Source organism: Apis cerana, linkage group LG6, assembly GCF_029169275.1.
Source record: "Apis cerana isolate GH-2021 linkage group LG6, AcerK_1.0, whole genome shotgun sequence".
In the NCBI taxonomy this organism is placed as follows: domain Eukaryota; kingdom Metazoa; phylum Arthropoda; class Insecta; order Hymenoptera; family Apidae; genus Apis; species Apis cerana.
Window position 1 is genome coordinate 13,725,513 of NC_083857.1, and position 24,115 is coordinate 13,749,627.

The 24,115-nt window shown below is 44.0% G+C and overlaps 1 protein-coding gene across 3 annotated transcripts in view; it reads left to right on the forward strand.

Annotated features, from left to right (window-relative positions):
* The window catches only part of LOC107994100 (uncharacterized), a 230,508-nt gene extending 213,877 nt beyond the window's left edge, over positions 1-16,631 (forward strand). For 2 of the 3 annotated variants that reach the window (XM_062076526.1, XM_062076527.1), the window contains one exon: positions 9,913-16,631. In XM_062076526.1, the coding sequence (XP_061932510.1) occupies positions 9,913-14,199 (4,287 nt within the window). In that variant the 3' untranslated portion in view covers positions 14,200-16,631. The remainder of the gene's footprint in view (positions 1-9,912) is intronic. The other variant, XM_062076528.1, reaches the window with a different exon arrangement.
* The last annotated feature ends 7,484 nt before the right edge of the window (positions 16,632-24,115 follow it).

Genomic DNA, 24,115 nt, shown 5'->3' on the forward strand with positions numbered 1-24,115 from the left:
AATACAACAGATATAATTATTTTCTAGAGAGATATTTATTTTATTACTTTTAGTTTGTGCAAAAAGACAAAGATTGGAAATTTTCGTGGAAATTGAGAATGAAAAATTGGAAGCGATTGATATTGGCAAATATGAGCAGAAGATATATATTTAATCGATACGTAGATAGATTCGAAGTAGGGGAATAAATATTTGTCGAGTATATTTTTCCTTTCATTAAGCAACGTAGAAATATTTTTGCATGCTCGAATATTTCCATAAAAAAAAAAAACAAATATCAAATTGTATCCATTAAAAAAAGATATTTAATCTCCAAAAACTATCGACCTTAACAACGACGAAATAAAAGAATTTATCCTCCAATTTGAACAAAAGTTCTCTCAGAGGAGTCGGGGATCGCGAATAAAAATGAAAATTGTAAAATTCCTGGGAACAAAATAACAACAACAATAATAATAATAATAATCGAGTTGGAAAAAAAGGAAAAGTTCGCGCGATGGAAAGAAAGCTCCTCGCGATAACGATCGAACAATTTCACTAACGCGATCGGTAATTGCCCGAGGCTTAATTAAAGGACTAATTGGGTGGCGAGTGGAAGGACGACGGTGCACGCCCAACGAATTAACAACGGCCGCCGATCCTTGCATTCTTGCTTAATTACGCGGCCCGCGTATCAATCTTCAAAGTCTCTTTCGCGAGAAAGTGTTCGAGCGTGCGTTTAATTTAATGTCGCGTGCGATTTTTCCTTCCTCTTTCTCTCCTCAACTCGTCGATCGAAACTTTCTTTTTTCTTTTTTCCTCCCGAATTATTTCCCGAACAACGTTGACACGGCTTCACGGTTTCGGCGGTGATCTCGCGTCGTGTATCGAGCCTGTTGCTCGAACGGTATCCGAAACGTGTTTCGCGCTCAAGGCACGTTTTATGCGCCCGTTCGATACAACACGGCTGTGCAATAACGGCGGCGCGACATTTTTAGATTAGAATAGGAGAATTCCCGGGAATTGTATATATATTTCTCTCGAACCGTGCCCCATTCCGAAATTCTCGTTTCCAAGAATTGGCAAGAATTCGATCGACGGGAAATAGAAAATGGAAGCGAACGCTCTTTTAAACGTGAAATTTCGACGCCCGAGTTAATTTGAGAGAGGAAAAAAGCGTAGATTTCTGGAGATTTCCAAGAATCCGTTAAGGATATCTCGATGAAAATAATCAAGAACCGAGCCGATAAATAAACGGAACTCGAGACACCTCTCTCTCTCCTCCCCACCCCAATTCATCACAATTAACACGCTCCTCGAGCGCCTCTCCATTTCCAAGAATCGAAGGCATCGACGCAGAATCTCTCCCCCGGCCGATCCATCGATCCATCCAAAATAATCGGAAAAGCTCGCGCGTTAAAAACGGAAGGAGAGACAATTCGTTGCGCAATGTCCCCCCTCGGCGGAATATTTTCTCGCGGGGAGAAAGAGAGGGGACTGAAACGGGGAGAGAGGCGGTTTCATTATGATGATTTTTCCGTGAGAAGAGGAGCGGCCACCGCGAAACGCGGTTAAACGCGATTCACATCGTCCCGATTCTCACCGGCGATGATTTATTTTTTGTTTAAATTACCCACCTTCCTAGTCAGCCGTTTCCTTTCCTTTGTTTACACCCGAGTGTATAAATCCTTTCGATCGGTAAGCCGACCCGACCGCCCTCCTTCGCATTCGGGATGCGCGCAGGGAAAGGTGGAAAGATTTATCACCGCTCGGACGAGGATTTAATTGGAAAAGTTTAACGGGGAAAAAGCGGGATGAAGGTTGCGGAAACGATTGTTAACATGCAAATGCAATTGGATAATTGAATTTATCGTTCCTCTCCTCTCTCGTGGGATAATTCTCGAATCTGCTCGGATCCCGTTTTTATATAAAATTGTGAAAACAACCTTCGAGCTTGATATTATTATCGATAATTTTGTGAAAAAACGTAAATAAGTGTCTCGAAATTACTATGAAATGTAAAAGTGTAAGAGGAACGCCGCTCGGAATCCGCGGAGCCGATATCAATTCGAGAAGAGCACCTTCGATTTTTGGTTTTAAAATTTTTGAAAAATGATATTTATAATGAAAAAAATTAATTTAGAAATTGCGAGAAATTATTAAATGAGAAGGAGAAGTGATATCAATTCGATAAGGCACCTTCGATTTTTGGTTTTAAAATTTTTGAAAAATGATATTTATAATGAAAAAAATTAATTCAGAAATTGCGAGAAATTATTAAACGAGAAGGAGAAGTGATGGTGATATCAATTCGATAAGAGCACTTCGATTTTTGGTTTTAAAATTTTTGAAAAATGATATTTATAGTGAAAAAAATTAATTCAGAAATTGCGAGAAATTATTAAACGAGAAGGAAAAGTGATGGTGATATCAATTCGATAAGAGCACCTTCGATTTTTGGTTTTAAAATTTTTGAAAAATGATATTTATAATGAAAAAAATTAATTCAGAAATTGCGAGAAATTATTAAACGAGAAGGAGAAGTGATATCAATTCGATAAGAGCACCTTCGATTTTTGGTTTTAAAATTTTTGAAAAATGATATTTATAATGAAAAAAATTAATTTAGAAATTGCGAGAAATTATTAAATGAGAAGGAGAAGTGATATCAATTCGATAAGGCACCTTCGATTTTTGGTTTTAAAATTTTTGAAAAATGATATTTATAATGAAAAAAATTAATTCAGAAATTGCGAGAAATTATTAAACGAGAAGGAGAAGTGATGGTGGTTAATATTTGATAGCAATTGTTGGCAGGAAGAATTATAATCAATTTATTTCAATAATTTATTTCAGATTCTAAATAATTTTCCAAGATTCGTGATCCATTGCATTCCGTAATAATCTCATGGCTTTGCTCAAACGAATCAGCCAATAATAAAAAGATGTATAATTAAAATGGAATATAAATTCTTTAGAATTTATTAATCTCGAAGAACGAAAAAATAAGAAAGTATATAAATTTCCAATTTCCACTCGTTTGAAATCGAAAATCGTTCCCCTCCTCGCAAGAAACTGACTTCTAGCTAAATTCCACTGTGAAAATAACAACCGTACAACCGTTGTATATCCAAATTGTATATCCATCATCCGACTCCTTTCTCCTCGTCAACTCCTTTCTCAATGTGTATACACACACACACGCACACACACATACATATACACGCGCAGGTTCAACGTCCTCGTGATCTATTATCATTATCATTATCCCATCAGCGGTGGTGGAAATTAATAAAATCCCCCCTCCCTCGGTGGGATAGGGGAGGAGGACGGCGACGTTCGAGTTCATCGGCCAATTTAAAGGACATTAGATGTCCCAAAAAGCGGCGTATAAAGAGGGAAAGAAACGTGTGATCGCCCGGAGGTTCGACGGCCAACCGCAAAAAGAGACGTTCTAGCGTGCGGAAAGATATTACCGATTATATGGTATCAACGGTTTACCGATTGCTCTCACGTACGCGTGATTTCGCTAATTCGACTGTTACCGCCGCCCTCCCCGCGCCACTTCCATCATTACCGACCCCTTTCTGCCCCCGAGCCGTTCAATTTGCTGTCCCCCGAATCCATCTCGAATCCGTTTTCGTTTCTTTCTCTCTATTTCCAGATTCTTTATTTCTTTCTTCCTCCTTTTTCTCGCGCGCGCCTCTGATGGCGAATCGAAGGAGGGGAATAGACATCTTTTCTGCATCAATTTGTTCCTCCAAGGATCGACAATATTTCGTTCAGAAGCTATGAATTGGAACTGGAATAAGTAATTTGCTTCAGTATGCGAAATGATAAATAATGTAAATGGAATAGGTGTTATTCGAACAGTTCCGAGTTGAATAAAGTGAAAAACGTTCCCTCCACTTTCACCTTCGAGCGATCTGCTTCTCTCTCTCCAGAAAAGGAGAGCTCGCCCTCGACAAGTGGCAAGAGTCAAAAAGTGGATTTCTCACGTGGATTTTCCTGCGTCTCTTCCGTGACTCTTCCGCGGGCAGAGTGGACGATGTGCGTGACCGGCGGGGTCCGGCGGGGTGGAAAGCGGTTCCGCGAAACGGGTAAACGGCCGTGGTTACGTGAACCGAACGCCTAAACGGTCCCCGAGTTGTGTGTGTCCTGAGAACCGTGCCACCGTGGGACTGGGGGGGCCCAGTTTCGATCTACTCGAATTATAGTAGAGAGAATATTGGCCGGTTCTCCAATTTTACGTAACGATTATCGAAACCGTTCCTCGACGCCATTCCCTCGAACGGGTTTCGAGTCGTTCGAACTTGATTTGAAGTGGAAGGTGAGGATTAAGGTGTTGGATAAACAGTGATGGAAATTGAAGGAGTGTTGAGAAATTGTTAAATGGGAAGAAGAATGAATTAAAGTTCAAGATTAGTGTTAATAAATATGATTCTTGATATTTGATGGAAATTGTATGAATATTGAGAAATTAAGAGAAGTTAACAGGGAAGGAGAATATTTGAAATCCAAGATGAAATTGTTAAGGGGGAAGGAGAATATTTAAAGTTCAAGATTTAGTGTTAATAAATATGATTATTTGTGATGGTAGTTGATATTTGATAGAAATATTTATATGAATAATGAAAAATTAAGGGAAGTTAAGAGGGAAGGAGAATATTTGAAGTTCAAGATTATCTGATAGTAATAGAAATTGCATGAATATTGAGAAATTATTAAGAGGGAAGATTCAAGATTAGTGTTAATAAATTTAATTTAATTGATATTTGATGGAAATTGTATCAATATTGAGAAATTAAGAAAAGTTAAGAGAAAAAGAGAATATTTAAAGTTCACAATTAAAGTGTTGGATAAATGGAAATTGAAATTAATTGTTAAATGGGAAGGAGAATAAATTAAAGTTCAAGATTAGTGTTAATAAATATGACTCTTGATATTCGATGGAAATTGTACGAATATTGAGAAATTAGGAGAAGTTAAAAGGGAAAGAAAATATTTGAAAATAAAATTGTTAAGCGGGAAGGAGAATATTTAAAGTTCAAGATTTAGTTCAAGTTAATAAATATTAAAAAAAATATTGGAAAAATTAAAGTTCAAGATTTAGTGTTAATAAATATGATTCTTTGTGATGGTAGTTGATATTTGATGGAAATATTTATATGAATATTGAGAAATTAAGGGAAGTTAAAAGGGAAGGAGAATATTTGAAGTTGCATGAATATTGAGAAATTAATAAAACTTAAGAGAAAAAGAAAATATTTAAAGTTCACAATTAAGGTATTGGATAAACAGTGATGGAAATTGAAGGAGTATTGAGAAACTGTTAAGGAAGGGGAAGGAGAATATTTAAAGTTCAAGATTTAGTGTTAATAAATATGATTCTTTGTGATGGTAGTTGATATTTAATGGAAATTGTATGAATATTGAGAAATTAAGAGAAGTAAAGAGGGAAAGAGAATATTTGAAGTTCAAGATCATCTGATAGTAATGGAAATTGTATTTTGTATGAATATTGAGAAATTATTAAGGGGGACTGTTCAAGATTTAGTGTTAATAAATAATAAATAATTCTTTATATTGATGGAAATTGTATGAATATTGAGACATTAAGAGAGAAAGAGAATATTTAAAGTTGACAATTAAGGTGTTGATAAATGTGACAGTGATGGAAATTAAAGGAATATTGAGAAATTGTTAAGAGGGAAGGAGAATATTTAAAGTTCAAGATTATCTGATAATGGAAATTGCATGAATATTGAGAAATTATTAAATGAAAAGGAGAATATTTCAAGAGAATATGTAATTTTTTGTGATTTGTGGTGGTTAATATTTGAAATTGTTACCAGAAAGAATTGTAATCACCGTTTCAATTTATTTCAATAATTTACTTTAGATTCTAAGGTCTAATTTTTTAACGTACGTTTGACACTTGATCAAAACTTTGAATGAATAATAATTTTCCAAGATTCATGATCATCCATTGCATTCCATAATAATCTCATGATTTTGCTCAAACGAATTAGCCATTCCTTTCTCCAACAATAATATATATAATTAAAATGGAATATAAATTCTCGTAATCGAACAGATCTTCTTTTGAATTTATTAATCTTTAAAAAAAAAAAAAAAAAGAAAACATATAAATTTCCAATTTCTAATCGAACACAACGTTTGACAGTCCCTCCTTGCTCCTTTGAAGAGCAAGAAGCCCTAACGAGTGGAGGCTTACGGGAGGACACTGACCTCGCAGAAAACCGAATTTTGAGGGGAAAGAATTTTAACACGATCCCGTCAAGTGTTTCCTTAAAAGATCGTTAATCAATTGTGGGAACAAGAAAACGAGCACCAAAAACTCTCTAATTCCGTGGCACCCGGGTGCAAAACGTTCCTCGAGCCGCCTTCGTTACCCGCCACTAGAGCAAAGATTAACTTTTCATTAAGCGGAGGAACCTGGAAAGAGAAAGACTTATCCTCGACGGCGAGTAATAAACCTTCGGTCTCGCAGAAATCTGGCCGAGTTCAACAAAAAAAAAAAAAAAAGAAGAAGAGGAGTGCAAAAGAAAGCAGACGCATTAAGAAAAAAAGGGTGAAAAATTACTTTTCCTTTTTTCTCTTTTAAACTAAACCGAGAGAGACGAGAAATCGTCGATAAGACGCGGACAGAGGATCGAGATTTCGCAAGATTTTTGCGGCCAACTACGCTAAATATAAAACCGTTTGGGCGGAAGCTTCCACTTCCGACGACGCGTTATGAACGCGTCGAACAGCGTTCAACAACGCTGTCTCTATTATTCCCGGCCGACCGTTCCAATTGCGACACGGCCAATCGTCCCATTGGGATCTTAACTGGCTGTGAAAATTATGGCACGATTTGACGATTGAACCGAAAGATACGGAAAAAGAAAAAAAATAATACAGCTGAAATCTCTCCCTCTCTCGATATCCGAAGGGATAAGAGAACAAGTTTCTCTCCAAAGAGAAAATCGTATATACGAAGAGTGTGGTAGAGACACGGTTTTCTTTTAAAACGAGGGTGGGCAACGGTGATTCCTATATAGACCGGCGTCGGGTCTTGTATATTTACGCATACCGCGGGTCTCGACGTAACGCAGGACGGCACCGCGCCGCGACGCTTTTCGCGTCCCGCTGTATATTTCTTCAAGCACGCACACACGACGCAGCGCCGCGTCGCTCGAACGACGCCACTCACGAAATTCGAGGCGAGCGCCGCGCGTTATTTTTCGCATCGACGCATCGACGCCGCGAAGGCAAAGCCCGAATACGAGTTTGTAACACGAGATGTAACCGCCATTTTATCCTTTGTCCATCCTTCGTTTCTTCTAATTGCTCTTTCTCCTTTCCTCTCCTTTCCACCAAGTGTTTCTTCGTCTTTTTTTCGTTCCTAACCTCTTTTTCTGAGCAGATTAGATCAGTTTGGAAATTGTTCGTTAAATCAACTTCTCAGTGCCTGATTTGAGGAGACTCTTTCTTCTTCTTTTCTGCAGAATTTTAGAATACGATACGCGTATTTTATAAAATATTTTTCGAAAACGCGTTTCAACCACGTTCGACTTCTCATAACACAAACATTGCGCGACTATTCGATAGGAGGGGGGAAAAAACGAACGAATCTTAATTTAAACTTTTTGAACCGAAACAGACGAGTCTCGGTTATAAACATTCTGTTCACGAGTCGAACTCCGCCTCGTCCAACGAGATTTCCCAAGGTCCTTAAACTATCGAAACTCAATTCCGTAATTCTCAATTTTCGGGAAAATTCAATCGAAAATTCAAGCATACGAATAACGAAGAACGATCGTGACCCACTCTGATCGATAATTGGTAAAAAAGAAGAGAGAAAAAAACGGTCTCGACTCTCGATCGAAACGAGCGACTATCGAGAGCAAGAAAAAGAGAAACTCGACCTTAACGCGATTCTCTGAATTCCGCTGTTGGACAATGACGGGGAGGAAGCGGCGGGGAAAACGACGGAAATCGCCGCTTTCCTTATTCCTTATGCGCGCGTCAAGTTGTTTTCTAGAAGCGAAAAAAAGGAAAAGAAGGAGAGGAAAGAGGATTTCTTCTCGTTGAATTAACGGACGCCTTATGGCCGTCGAGACGTTAATGAAGAAAATAATATATCGCGGTATACGTGTCGCATCAACAGAAGCCAGAAGAAATTTATAGGAAAGTATTTCCTTTTTTTTGCAATTTTGCTATTAGAGAGAGCTCCCTTCCAATCTTCTTCCGTCTCTCATTTATTTTCTTCTTCTTGCTGCGTTTCTGGATGTCGGTTATAAGAACACCTCTCACGAGCAGGAGAGGTGTTCCTCCTCCTCCTCCTCTTTCAACGCGTGACTTTTCATGCGTGAAATACTCATTAGGCACTAGGTCTCACTAACGAATCAATTAGCAGGATTCTTTGTTTTTCTTCTTCTTCTTCCTCCTCTTCTTCTTCTTCTTTGCTCTCTTAATTTCGTCTCTTAATTTTTTTCGAGGAATAAAAAGGGGAATTCAGATTTGACCTGAAGGCACTACTCGATAATAGATATATGCCTGTTCCGTTATGTTGAAAGTGTATTTTATTCATTTGCCTTAAAAATTAACCGGAAATCTAATTTCCTAAAGAGGTATTTTTACAAAACGCGATATTTTCTAAAAAACTTTTTCGATCTGATTTACAAAATATATATATATTTATTCTTTCTAATACAGCTGGTCACGAGTAGTGCGAAGAATGATCAACTATTTTTATATTAATTTATCGCAATTATATAATCGATATATACACAAATCTTCGCCATCCGATCTTCCAGTCGAAGATTTTCCGATCTCTCGCTTCCCTTGCAACGACATTAAACCCGTTATCGTTATCGTTAACGAGATTGCCCCGGTCGGTAATTCCATTCCCTCATTAATCGAGATCGATTGAACGCGCAGCGACAACTCGCCTAGAACTAATTGCGCTAAAGAGAATAAATTAGTTGGCCGATTCTATTCTTATTAATCGAGGGGCCATTACGTAAGGCGGCCTTCCACGTTTCTGGAATAAAAAGTTTTATCCTTTTTCTTTCTTTCTTTAGGAGAATTATTATTATAAGGTTTCACGTTGCAATTAGGAGAAATATTCGTCCGTCTTTTTTCCTCCTGCTTCTTCTTCTTCTTCTTCTTCTTTTTCTTTTCAACATCGATAAACGAGAAGCGGATCAATCGATCGATGGCTGATTATATGGAAATCGGTACGCTTCGTTGCACGAGCGACCTTGACACACAAGCAGGTTTTTACGGCTTCCGTGATTTTTCTCTTTCAAACGTTGACGTCACAGGTGACGCTCCCTTTTTTCCCTCGAATCTTAATGGAAAAAAAGAAGAAAAGAAGAAGAAGAAAGGAAAAAAATCGATCGAGATGCATCGTATCTATGGAAAAGAAGACGTTTAATCCGATATTGCGATTTGTAACGTGTACGAGTTTGCTTTCTTCTTCTTCGCTTCTTTCGTACGTTAAAATTGCGTTGTTATTTCTGCGACGAAAACGATTTCTACAAAGAGGATTCTATAAAGAGAAATTCTATAAAGAGCGCGGCTGTTTTTCTGTTAAACTCGTAACAGGGACTCGCAAGAGGATGCGGAACGACTTCCGCCACGTTGCGTGCGTAGCTAATCTCTAATTCGTTACACCGCTTTCACGGATTTTTAACGCTATTGCGGAATAATCGTCGCGCGTAACTTTCTTTTTCGCCGACTTTACTCGCGACGACTCTTAATGATAAAATCCCTTCGATAGCATAGAAGGGATTTTAAACAGAATTAAGAAACACGAGACGAAACTTTCGAAATGAAAGAAACGAGAAAGGTTTCGTTCGATTTTGCGCGGCGACAATCACGATAGCAAAGAAATGAGGAAATGGATTTTGGTGTGCGCAGGATTCGCAGAACGGCCCGGTGCTGGACCGATGGAGCATCTGCTCTCCTGAAGAGGAGCCGCTGGTACTGCAGCAGTTCCTCAGATTCGCCGAGACGCGCCCGTTCGTGCAGCAGCTGCTGCTGGCCGCCGGGACGCCGGGGACGGATGCTATGTCACCGAGCAGACGACCTTCGCCGCCGACGATGCCGCTAGCACACCTTCCACCGCCGCTACACCTGCTCCACTGCGGCCTCCCGCCCCCGGGCTCGAGGTTGCCGCCCCCTCTGCCTCCGCCGCCGCCGCCGCCCTCCGTCTCGCATCCCTCCATGTCGCCAACCGCCCAAAAGCACTACTCCACCTCGTCCACGGCCGGCGCGGGGGCGACCACCGCCGCCAACTCGCCGCCCACCACCGGACTCGACTCCCATCTCACCGTGTCGCCGCTCAACCGGCTCCAAAGCATGCAGCCGTTCGACTTCCGCAAGCTGGGCACCCTCGGCCTGCCCGCCTTCCCGCCCATACCGCCGCCCCCGCCGCCCCCGCCTCCCCCGCCCCCGCCGCCCGCCGACCAGCTGCTCCAGAACCGCAAGTCCGCCAGGAACCCCCAGAGCCCGCACAGCCCGCCCCACCACCACCACCACCCCCCCGCCGCCCAGCTCCAGAGGCCCCACATGCCGCCCGTCGCCCCCGTCTCCTCCTCCGCCCTCAACTTCGGCCACCCCCTCTCGGTCGCCGTCTCCTCGGGCGCCCTGCCCCCCACCTTCCCCGCGCACTTCCCGCCCCCGCCCATGGCCACCAAACCCCACTCGGCCATCACCGCCGGCCCCCCGTCCGACGTGCACAGCGGGGGCGAGAAGAGCAGCGAGTTCGGGTCCGAGGAGGACGAGGAGGACGACGAGAACTCGGACAGCGCGCTCAACCTGAGCAGACGGGACTGCCAGAAGCAGCAGCAGCAGCAGCAGCACCAACAGCACCAGCAACAACAACAGCATCAGCACGGAGGAGGGGCGGGGGCGGAGGGGCACAGACACCACCCGGCCCTGGGTCTGCAAGCGGCCCCGCTGGGCAGGCCGCCGGGGATCCCCGGCAGGAAGCCCCACTCGCCGGGCAAGAGACCGGGGGGCCAGTGGGGTGCGTCTGGGAACATCCCCCCGAACCTGGGCACGCCGTTCATCAACCCGACCACGGGCAAGAAGAGGGTGCAGTGCAACGTTTGCCTGAAGACGTTCTGCGACAAGGGCGCGCTCAAGATCCACTTCAGCGCGGTCCACCTGCGCGAGATGCACCAGTGCACGGTGAAGGGGTGCAGCATGATGTTCAGCTCGAGGAGGTCGCGCAACAGGCACAGCGCGAACCCCAACCCGAAGCTCCACTCGCCTCACCTGCGTAGGAAGATCTCGCCCCACGACGGCCGCTCCTCGATGGCGCACGCGCTCGTCCTCCCGCCTCAAGTCGGCCTCCCCGTCCCCGCCACAGGCCTCAACCACCTACCCTTCGGCTCCTTCCCCCTACTCACCCCCCCGCCCGACCTCCGCTCCCCAGCCTCCCTCTGCGGCCTCGACTTCAAGCACCTCGACCTGCAGCCGGCCCAGGGGGGCGGCGGCAGGCCGCCCGCCTTCGAGGACGCTGCCCCCCTTCAGCAGGGCAGGATGGCCGCGAGCCAGGGCGGCGGCGGCGGCGGCGTCTCGGCGCTGGCGGCGATCGGGCAGGACAGCAGCCCGGTCGTGGCCGTGGCGAGGGGCTCGTTCTCGAGCAACAGCGCGGCCGACGCGGTGTCGCCCTCGACCCAGGCGTCGACGGCCGCCGCCGAGGGGGAGGAGGAGGAGGAGGAGGAGGAGGGAGGGATCGTGGTGGTGGCCGAGGACGAGGCGAGCAACCTGCTGGCGGCCCCCTGCCCCCCCTCGGCCAGGCTGCTGCCGCCCCATCGCGGGGAGGAGGAGGAGGACGAGCAGCCGGCCGACTTCAGCCTGGCCAAGAGACCGAAGCTGTACGACTTCGGGGGGGCGGAGGCGGCGGTCGGGGACGAGGAGGCGGGGAGCAACGGGGGGGACAGCAACGTCGAGGACAACGACTCGACGGGGGCGACGATCGATCGGCACGGCTACTCGCTGCACCACCATCGCCGCCACCACCACCACCACCACCACCACCACCACCATCACCACCACCGCTCCGTGAACCACGGCTCGGCCTCGGTGCACAGCAGGGGCGTGAGGAAGAGGAAGTCGCAGCACCCGACCAGGTGCGCGGTCCTCACCGAGGTCCACTCGTCGTCCACGGACGGGGACTCGTCCAACGACGAGGAGCGGATGCGCGCGCGTTGCCTCGAGCCGAACCCAACGGGGCCCAACGAGGTGCAGAGCCAGCCGGAGGACATGTCGATGTCGAGACTCGGCGCCGAGGAGCGGAAACCGAACACCTCCTCCTCCTCGGCGCCCGCCTCCCCCAAGAATCTCGCCAACGACCGCGAGTCGTGCTCCCCCGCGGAACCGTGCCGCGACCGAAAGCGCGAGAACGAGGGAACGGGCCAGCAGCCGCGGGACCAGGAGCGGGGGGATCTACCTCAGGACGAGCCTCGGGATCTGAGCTCGAGACCGAGCAGCCAAGTCAAATCGCCCAAGAGGCAGATCAGTCCGGAGCCAAAGACGAGCCACGAGGCGGCGACCAACGAGAGCGCCGCCAACTCCGGGGCCGATCGCCGGAGGAGCGAGTGCGAGGAGGCGATCAAAGAGGAGAGGGTGAAGCAGGAGGAGGAGGAGCAAGAAGAGGACGAAGAGAACGGGGAGGAGGAGAACGAGGAGGAGCAAGAGGAGGAGGAGGAGGAGCAGGAGGTAGAGGAATCGACGACGACGACGACGACGACGGCGGCTACGACGACGGCGACGACGACGACGACGACGATGAGAACGTCGTTGAAGAGGGAGAGAGAGGCGGAGGAGAAAGGGGGAAAGGAGGAGGAGAAGCGGGAGGAGGTGGAGGAGATGGAAGGGGAGGAGGAGGAGGAAGAAGCGATGGAAGAGGTCGAGGAGGAGGAGGAGGAGGAGGAGGAAGAGGAGGAGGAGGAGGTGGACGAGGAGGTGAACGCGGCGCTGCGGAATCAGGAAGGTGAGCGTCCCGATGATCCCTCCCGTGCCCCGAGCTCGGTCGACAGCCGTCCGACGACAGGCGACGACCTCTCCCACGACTCCTCGACCACCACCACCACCACCACCACCACCAACACTTTGCGTCAACTCGAGTCCTTGTCGCAGGGTCGCGCGGCGATGGTGCAGCGGTTCGCCGGGGGGACGACGCAGGAGGCGGGTTCGAGGTCTGGCCGCGGCTCTACCAGCCCCGTCACCACCCTCACGACGCACCAGGAGACCACCATGGACAATTCCTCACGTGGCTCTCGTTCATCCAGCGCCTCACCCTCCACAGCGGCCATGGATACGGACAATAGCCTTATCACGTATGCCCGTTACGAGAACGGGGGGTTCGTGAGCACCCAGGAGGTGCCCCTCGACAGGGAGAACCCGAGGCGGTGCACGGCTTGCGGCAAAGTGTTTCAAAACCACTTCGGGGTGAAGACCCACTATCAGAACGTCCATCTCAAGCTGATGCACAGGTGCAGCGTGGACGGCTGCAACGCGGCCTTCCCCTCCAAGAGGTCCCGCGACAGGCACTCGGCTAACCTCAACCTCCACAGAAAGCTCCTGTCCACGTCGTCGGACAGCCCGCCGCCGCCGCCGCCGCCGCCGCCGCCCCTCCCCCCCTCCACCCTGCCGCCCAGCTTGTCCCCGAGAAACGCGGCCGACGAGACCCAGATGAGCCCGTCGTCGTTCCTCCGCAACGAGTTCCTCGCGAGGTTGTACGCGGACGCCGGGATCGGCTGCGCCCTCGGCGCCTACCCCCTCACCCCCGCACCCCCCCTGCCCTCCGCGGTCGACCTGGCCGCCAGGATACCGGCCCCCCACCCCCTTCTACTGCCGCCCCACTTGGGGGCCACCTTCTCCGGCCTGTCCACCTTCGCCACCCACCTGGCCGGCCTCAACGGCCTCGCCCATCGACGCTTCAACCACTTCGCCGCGATGCCCCGCAACGAGCAAGGGGGAGGCGGAGGGGGGAGCAGACACCGCGCGGGGACGGATCGGGGGTCGCCGGTCTCCTCCTCGGCCGGCGACGAGGAGCGGAAAGAGGAGGCGAGGTGCACGGTCCCCGGCTGCGATCGGGTGTTCGCCTCGAGGGCGGTGAGGGACGCCCATTCCAAGGACCCGCAGGCCCACCGCGACTTGTCCTCCTTGCTGTCGACCAGCGGCGGCTCGTGACCGATCTCTTTCCGCGGCTATTATCCCCTGCTGTGATGCCAAAACTCCGACCGAGAGCGAGCCTTGCCTCCTCCACCGCTTTCGAACTCGAGCCTCTTCTTTTTTTTTTTTTTTTATTATTCCCAGCCGTGTTATCCGGGCGAGAAAGAGAAACGTGCAATATCGGGGATGGGGGATTGTTTCCACCTTTTCGTTCCAACGACTTTTTCGAGATCTTCCGCCGTTCCTGGACGCGGTTCCTGGTGCTTCTTTTTCCACCCGTACGCCGCGGATCAGCGTTCGAAGAAAGAGGAGTAGTAGAAGGAACGTTTCGTTCCGTAATTGATCTTGCCAGTAACGGTGGCGACGTCTTTCTCTCTCTATCTATCTCTCTCTCTCTCCCCCCTCTCTTAGGGGTGAAAAATCACCCGGAGGGCGGGCCACTGGACGCGTTCCAATCCCGGTTTTTTTTTTTTCAAACGGAAGGTGCTTGCAATCTCTAGTCAATTCGAAAATCCTCGGACATTTCCATATGGAAATTCGACCATAGGACCATAGCGCGTGATCGGTTTGGTTAGATTGGATCTCGAGTCCAAAAAGAAAAAAAAAAAAAAAAAGAAAAGATGGACGAAATAACGATTAACGATCGAAATATTCGCAAACAAAGGTTTTTTTCCCATTCCCCAATTCGCGTGTCACGGAGCACGGAAAGTTTCGAAAAGAAAGGAAAAACTGGTCGACCGTGGAAGAATCTATCTATTCGGCGAGTTTCGTTTGTTTGTTTCTTTGTTTCTTTGTTTTCTTCTTCTTCTTCTTCTTCTTCTTCTTTTTTTTTACGTTCGAAGAGGCGGCGGATAGAGACGATGGATGAGAAGAAAATGATGTGCGAGATTGGGATGTAAAGGAGAAAAAAGAAAGAAAAGAAAAAAAAAAAAAGTGGAAAGATCGAACGCGCCCTCGTTTCGGTCTTCCGGGCTGATTTTATCATCGTTGTGATAAACGTAACGTTTAGTATAAATATGCCACTTATTTAATCAGTAATCAATTACTACCGCTGTATATAATAAACATAGTACCTTTTTTCGATGTATCGCGTTATTAATCAATTTTAAGCTACTTGGACGCGAAACGCGAGGCTACTCGCGGGGAGGGGAGGAGAGGAGACGATGACGAGTAGTTTTGTAACCCGGATTGATCCGGGATATCGAGCCGACGACCGAAATGAAAGGAAAATTAAGCGCGAGACACCCGAGTACAAGGATGATGACGATAACGATGATGATAACGATGACGATGATGACGATAATGACGATGATGACGATGATGATAATGATGATTATGATGATGATGATGATCAGCCTTTCCAGATGGCGGGCTATTCGCTCGCGCGTTCACTCTACGTACGCCATATTGGAATTTATACGATTCTCGATTCTCAATTCCATCGTTGTTGCAAATTTTTCTCTTATATTTGTATATACTCGATCGAAACGATTTTTCACCTCGTGCATTTCACGAATTTTGTGCGGCGAATGTACGTAAATTGGCTTCGTTCTAAAAAAGAAAAAAAAAAAAAAATCGATTAATCGGAAATTATTTTTCAAGTATATCCGAATATCGCGGAACGAAGACGACGAAAAGAGATGAATTTGAGCGATAGAAAATCGAAGCTGATTGCCGTCGTCTCGCGCTAAATATAAACGGGAGAATAGGTAGATTTTTTTATTTATTGTTTCCTAGAGATCCGTACGCAACGATCCACGCGCTGCGATCAGCGGCCAGTAGCGGGCACTGCCGCGAAGATATTTTTCTTCTTCTTCTTCGTATCATCGAACGATCGTTTGTCGTTTCGATCGTTCGCACAAAAATGGGGAATGAGCGAGATAAATAAGGGAGGGAAAAGGAGGAAGGGAAATGAAAAGAATTTGTCAACGATCCTCGAACGACGATCGATCGATCTTTTTCCTTTCGGTTGTATATATATATATCTTATTGTATATCTTGTTTTCGTAGTCTGTGCACGCGCGATGAGGAAAAAAAAGAAAAAAAAGAGAAAAGAAAAAACGTCGCGCGACACAGAATTTAAGAATTTTGCGTGCGAATCGACAACGACGACGACGACGACGACGAAGCGGAAGAAGCATGGTGGATGGCCGGAAACAGGTTTTTTTTCTACGCGCCTAACGATTTTTTCGTCATGTTTCTCGCGCCAGAGATAATAGGAATATAAGAGAAATGAAAAAACAAAAAAAAGAAAAAAAAAAAAGAAAAAAAAAGGAGATGAAAATGATGGCGACACGACACGACGAACTCTATTAACTAATTACACACGAAGCGTAAAGGGCGAAATTTACAATTGTAATTATGTATAAACGGAATGCTATGATGTATGATATTATAGATCGATTATAAAGAACACTCATCATTATGAAAATAAATACCTATCGAAATCATTCGAGACTGCGTCTTGTACGTTACACCCTGACACCTGTTCCGTTACGATTTAATGGATCTGATTCAATAAATAGAGGATCAATTGAGGTCGATACGTTGCAGCGATTATTATATACGCATCGAACGTTACGTTTCCTTCGTCTCTGTAACAACAGTTCGGATAGAAATTTGTTGAATCTCTTGTACGTTGTAACCAAGTGTTGTACGAAAATTGTTATTTTGATCCTCGCGTTGAAAGCTAAATAATTTAATAAACGGTAGTTACGATACACGGAACAATATTTAAATATTATTTACGCGTAAAATAATGGAATTTTATCGAAATTCCGATGAAATCTCGATTATCGTGACTCGCCATTAAAGCAACTTCCATCGAATCGAAGTGGAAAAAATTCGCATTCATCAATCATCGTGAAAATCGATGGCAATCGTTGACAAATTATCGAGCGATCCGACAAAAAATGACGGTTAAGGGGCGATGATCGTGGCGAGCACCGGTCGTTAAACACGAAAAACTCGCGTGTCCGCGCGAGACGGGCCCGCGCAAAGGCGAAGAAAAACGAAAAACCGGCGGAGGACCCCGCCTACGACCTCGAACGCTCGACCTCGTTTTCTGCGAAAGAAATCCTCTTCTGAGACGAGGGACGCCGGCTCGTTTATCAGGGATCTCGCGGGCGTGCACGCGCACACGCCTACCAATCCTCGTGCTCGCGTACCAACCAGCAACAACAAGAAATAAAGGAACGAGTGAACCGCGCGTGGAAGGAGAACCGAAAAGGTGGAAGGTTGCTCGAATCTTTGCGGCTCGAAACATCTTCTGTCTTCGATCGGGAACCTTGAGCAGTAAGATCAGAGAGAAACGAAACAGGAATGTCATTAAAAGTGTTCTTACATTAGATAGATATATTAGATAGGTATTTTTATATTTTCAAAAGAAAGATTTTGAAATCAAGTTTTCAATTGGATTATGGATTATTTGCAAGTTTAAAATTCTCAACTTTACGTATACAGTATTACTGAAATCAGAAATTGAGTAATGTCATTGGAGGTTAGAAGTGTTCTGGTTATATTAGGTAGGTATTCTCTCGTTTGTATATTTCCATTCAAAGATTTTGAAATCGAGTTTTCAATTGGATCATGGGTTATTATTTACATTGCAGTTTTGGAATTCTAAACTTCATATGTATAATATTACTGAAATCAGAAATTGAGCCATATCATTGAAGGTTAGAAGTGTTCTAGTTATATATTAAGTATTTTCTTTTTATATTTCCATTGAAAGATTTTGAAATCAACTTTTCAATTGGATCATGGATTATTTACATTGCAAGTTTAAAATTCTAAACTTTACATGCATAGTATTACTGAAATCAGAAATTGAAGGTAATATCATTGAAGGTAGGTACTCTTCGATTTTTATATTTCTATTGAAAGATTTTGAATTTTCAATTGTATCATAGATTATTTAACATGCTTATTTAGAATCCTAAATTTCACATAGCATTACTGAAATCAAAAATTGAGTAATGTCATTGGAGGTTAGAAGTGCCCTGCTTATATATTAGGTAGGTATTTTCTTCTTTTTATATTTTCATTGAAAGATTTTTAAATCAACTTTTCAATTGAATTATTTGCATTACAAGTTTAAAATTCTAAACTTCACATGCATAGTATTACTGAAATCAGAAATTAAGTAATGTCATTGGTATTCTTTAATTTTTATATTTCTACTGAAAGATTTTGAATTTTTAATTGTATCATGGATTATTTAACATGCTTATATCGTTATATTGCATTATATTGCAAGTTTTAGAATTCTAACCTTTATCATACATAGTATATATATAGCATACAACACAGTACACATACAACATATCATTGGAGGTTAGAAGCGTCCTGATTATATCAGATAGGTATTCTCTTGTTTTTATATTTCCATTGAAAGATTTTGAGACCAATTTTTTAATTGTATCATGGATTATTCAACGTGCTTGTATCGTTACACTGCAAATTCTGGAAACATCACGTGTATTAATATTACCGAAATCAGAAATTGAATGACGCGAAGAACGTTGGATATTGAATTACATCGTAATCAAGTTATTTGTAAAATTTAGAATTCCGATTATTATTATGTTATTAGAAGATATTTACCGAGATGAAAGGGTTGACGTTGACGTTCATGAAGGTGATGGAAAAAAGGTGATAGGACGTGGTTAATTGCGGAATATGGAGGGGAGACGATTTCGATATGGCTGGGCCTCACGAAACTCATCGGCCGGCCTTTAATCGGCCAGACAGATTAGATTAGCACCTTCGATTCCCCTTAACGTACGACCTACCTGCTTAATAAGCGGTACACGCGAAATCGAATCTCTCCTCGAGAGAGAGAGGAGGACGACCCCCGAAGATGAGACCTGATTAGAAACCAGCGCGAATGCATATTATAGTCACTTCGTTTGATTTAAGTTGGGCAAGGATTTAAAAGGATTCCTCCCCTTCGTCTCCAACTATACGATACTTTAATAAATTTTCCAAATATTTTAACGTTTCAAAATTGATTATCCGAATTGATAAATTTATAATAAATCCGTTACTAAAAATCTTTATACGATTCACTTTTAAAATTAGAGTATTCGTTTAATATTTCTAAACCTAAAAAAAAATTCTAACCTCAAAATTTCCTACCCAATCCAAGTCACGTACACTTTTGCTCCCGCGAAGGACACGAGGAAAAGCTGGACGTAGGAAGCTGGAAAATCCAAAGGCCAACAACGGTCGTAAAAACAAAAGATTGGAAAGGGATGGCGAGATAAATGGATTCGCCGTACTCGTATCCTAGGCTAGAAACTTTACTGCCGCTCTCTTCGAGGCGGCGCACGACAGGTGTAGCGTGGGAGAGAAGCGAGGGGGGTTGCCTCGAAGGGTTGAGAGAGGAGGAGGAGGAGGAGGAGGAGAGGAGAGAGAAAGAAAAGAGAGAAAATCGGCGGAAGAAGAGAAGAAGACGGTCCTCGCCTCGGCCATCGATCCTCGCGCAAAACCCTCTTCCACCCCCGCCGATCTTTGCGCGCCGGAAGCAATGGACGGAACGTCTTCCTTCCGGATTCGACGTTCTCTTTTCTTGCGTTAAGGTTTTAAGCCTTATTTCCATTTGTACAATTATATATGTATATATTATTCGCACCAAAGGATAAGAGTAAATACGCAAAAATTTAAAGGTTTGTTAATTGTTTCACACAGTGGATATATATATATATATTTGAATCGCGAGGAGAGAATCATAATTTCTGAAGTTAGCAGTTAAATTATTATTTTTAAAATGGGTTAATTATATTCGTGACTCTCGAAAGATCGGTTTTAAAAATAATATCGATAAAGGTGTCGATTGAGACTTACGAGACTCGATTTGTTTCAATATGTATATTCACATATTGTATTAAAAGATTGAAACACGAATCAAACTTTGTGAGTGATTCCCTCTCTTAGAAATTATTGTCGGGATGAAAGTAACGATTGGCTTCGCATTTACGAAGGAAAATTTTCTGTTTCAAAAATTTTTCCGGGAGCCGATACATTCGACGGTTTAATTTTAAAAACAATTATAATACATTCACGATACATTTGCTTCTTTTAATTTTGTTTCGAACGTTGCTTTCGTACGAGGCAATCATCAGTCAGAGTATTCAGAGTGTCCAAGACAAATGTGCTCGTCGTTATTCATTTTTAATGGCCTGCTTTACGATCAAGAAATTTCTCACTCGAACGGTTAAAGGATCCTTATGGGGGCCCCATAAGTGCTGCGATAATTAAAATTGCAATTGGTTAAACGCAGCATTACCTTTATTCAAACTTGTGAAAACCGAATTGCCAATGGTTAGCTTCGACGATATGTAATATTTACATCAACAACAATTCAATGAACTATTAACTTTGTTAATTTATTTTATATAAAAAAAAAAAGAAAAGGGGGAAAAATACAAAATCACTATAAATGCATTGCATCGTCGCTTGGTTATTGAGCAATCTGAATAAATCAGCATAAAAATGTAGTAACCGACAGAGGACATAATTATAAATTCCGCTCGTCTCATTACAAGAAATGTTACCCCAACATGTCTAATCCAGTCCTTGACGATAACGATCTGGTTTGCAGGTGCGTTGACACGGTTGCTGAACAGGGCCCGGCCAGGTTAAACAAAACGTGACAGACTTCGACACACGATATCCTCGGATACTCGTTATTGTCGTTATCGTGGATCGGCGATGGGGTTATAATTGAAGGGTAATTTTCGCGAAAGCGCGCACCTCGAAACCCGGTAATTTATTATCCCTCGAACGAGGAGTCGTCGTTTCCTCCGGGCTGAATTTCGTAAACGACCTTTCGCGCTTCCTTCTGTCATTCGAAATCACTCCAATTTTTTTTTTTCACTTTTTCTTCGGTTCCAAGGTTTATGAGACGTGGATTTTTCTTCGCATCGAAAAATAAAGTCAGTTAAGTAAGGTAGATCGGTTTTATGAGTTTTGTTGATTTTTCTTTGTATGTGAGAAAAATAAATCGTCAAAAATACTCGACGAGTTTATTTGATAATTTAATAAAATCTTCTAATTTATTATTGTTATTAGTTAAAACGATCGGAATAAGGAATTGGAATCGACGAATTTAAATCCTATCCCCTGATCCGAATTATTATAGTTTAGAATTATTTTTAGAGATAGTATCGAATCAAGTGTGTTGGAACGTACGAAATAGAAGGCTGTAATTTCCATTGGAGACGAAGGGAACATTGTTACATTATTTTCCTCGATCCTTTTTATTTATTAAGTCATAAACGGTAAATTATTACAAGATAGCTATTTCTTCTTAAATAACCATAGCTGGTGTACTTAGTTCCTTTTCTTTCTTTCTTGATTCTATTCTTTCATTTCGTCGTTTTCACCGTGGCAAGGGTACACACAATCTAGAACGGAGATCGTTTATTAACAGCGATTATAAGTCGTTGAATTTCGCGATAACTGTACGCGATAACTGTAATAATTGGCAAAGAATCGTTGGAAATTGTCGGTGCGTTGAGCGAAATAGGAAAAATTTCGTAATTTTTTTTTACTTTTTTTAGAGCACGTTGATTACACGTACCAGGAAATTTATTATTTACATTTTGAAGAAGAGGAGGGGGCAACAGGAGCGAGAAACCGACGAATGACTGTACCAACTATGGTTATTCCACTATTTTGAAGGAAAAAGGAAAAAACGCATTTTTGGAGTGCATCCATGTTTTCTTGTGCGTCGAAATAATTACTTCCTGCGGTAATTTCCATTTAATTGTAGGGGTTGATTAAAATAATCGTTCTTTCTCTGTCTCTCTCTCAAAATAATTACGATATTCAATGTGTCGTCGATATGCAAAATAGGACAAGAGGAGATGGGACCACCTAAGATTTCGCCAAAATCTTTTCCTCTCCTCTTCCCGTCGCGTATTTACGAGTGTAATTATTTTTTATCGTTTCAATCAATATCAAGGAAACTATAAAACTTGTAACATCGATCCATGACGAAATTCTTTTTCTTAACGTTTCAAGGCTTTTTTAAAATAGCAGCTCAACTCGGCGATCGATCATAAACAAAGGAAACCGATTTGATCAAGTTCGAATTAGGCTAAACATGTTAATTAAACACGTATAATAACAATTCCCATACATCTTGTGACACGTAGCATGAAATAAGCGAGATCCAAAGATCACGTTGATAATAAATTTCAAGTTTTTCCTTCTTCTTTCCACATAAAGAAAAATTTAACATAAATTTTTGCTCCATTCACGTTGTTATCGAATACTTTAACTCCTCAAAATAGGAAAAAAACTTTTCCAAAATCCTGAAAGACAACTCCACCCATCCCGGAGATAGAAAAATGAGATCCAAAGATCACGTTGATAATAAATTACAAATTTTTCCTTCTTCTTTCCACATAAAGAAAAATTTAACATAAATTTTTGCTCCATTCGCGTTGTTATCGAATACTTTAACTCCTCAAAATAGGAAAAAAACTTTTCCAAAATCCTGAAAGACAACCCATCCCAGAGACAGAAAAATCGTCCGTTTCGATTTCGAAGCGTGGAATGGGGTCTAATCGGCGCGGTGCAAGCAGGCACAAGGTGGTTCACAGCCGCGCTCTAAATACACGTTTGAGGAGCGTGGCCGGTCGGCCGTTTAATCAGGCACCGCAGGCGAGCTTCCACGTCGAACCCGTGAATATCGGGCCCGCGTATCTCTCCGGGCAGAGGAGATAAAAATCACCACGGCAATTTGGGCGTCGTGCACATGTCGCGTCCCCATCCGGCCGGTACGTACCTGGACGGAGGAGGATCCGGGACGGGCGTGCATTATCCGCGCCGCTCATCTATCCGAGGGCCCCACCGATTTCGAGAACGCTCCTTCTTCTTCTTCTTCTTCTTCTTCTTCTTCTTCTAATCGCCCGACGAGGATCAATTTCTATCTCTAGGGAGGGAACTTTTTGGGAGGGGGAGAGAGTGCAGCTGCCAGAACAAGGAGGAGGGAGGGAATCTTTGTTCCCGAAAATTTTTAACCAACAATTGTCATTACGCAAGGCTCGAATAATTTCTTCTTTTAAGAGATATATCCGTCGAATGATGCGCACATCTCGAATTATTATTATTATTATTTGATCGAGGTTAAGGTTATCAGGAAATCGAGTTTCCTGCCAAGGAGAGGGGGAAATTTCCCATATTCCCACGAGGGGGAATAATTTCGAAAGCGCGGGTTCTGATGGGCACGGAGGGGAGAAGGAGAGAGAAAAAAAATTCCAGGATATCTGCTTCATCCACTCGCCTCGGGAAGGGGAGTGGAGGAAATCGCAGATGACAGCCGATCCTCCCCCCTCTCCTCCTTCCTCCTCCTTGGAAGGTGCATCTTTATTGTCGTTAATGAGGCCGTTTTAATGCCGTCTGGAACGAGGGTAACGGTCATTAATGGTAACAGTGTTGCCCACCTTTATCGTTATTACGCGATCGTTAACACGTTCGCGCGCGGGCATATATGGGGTGTCTCATTTGCATCTCGACGACGGCCGTTCAGCGCTCGCTCGTTCCATTATATTTTATATTATCGAGCGTATCGATCGTGTTTCCAATTCTTCTTATCGAGCTTGCCGATCGAAAGGGATTTTCCTTTACGATGTTTAATTTATACGCGATTGCGATTAATTCGAATTCGTCGTTATTCGAAAATTGTGAAATTTGAAACTCGTTACGAAAGGGAATATAATAATTTTTTTCCGTGTACGCGTCTGCGTAATCGTATTTATCAAGCAAAGTAAATTGAGAACGAAGCGCGCGTGACAAATAATCGCGGTTTAGAATCTGCGTAAAATCGATGAGCTTCTATTATTAGATGTTAACGCTTGTGCAACATTGCGCGAGACTTGAGACACCTTCGATGAAGGAGACACTGTAACTGCTACGAGTTTTA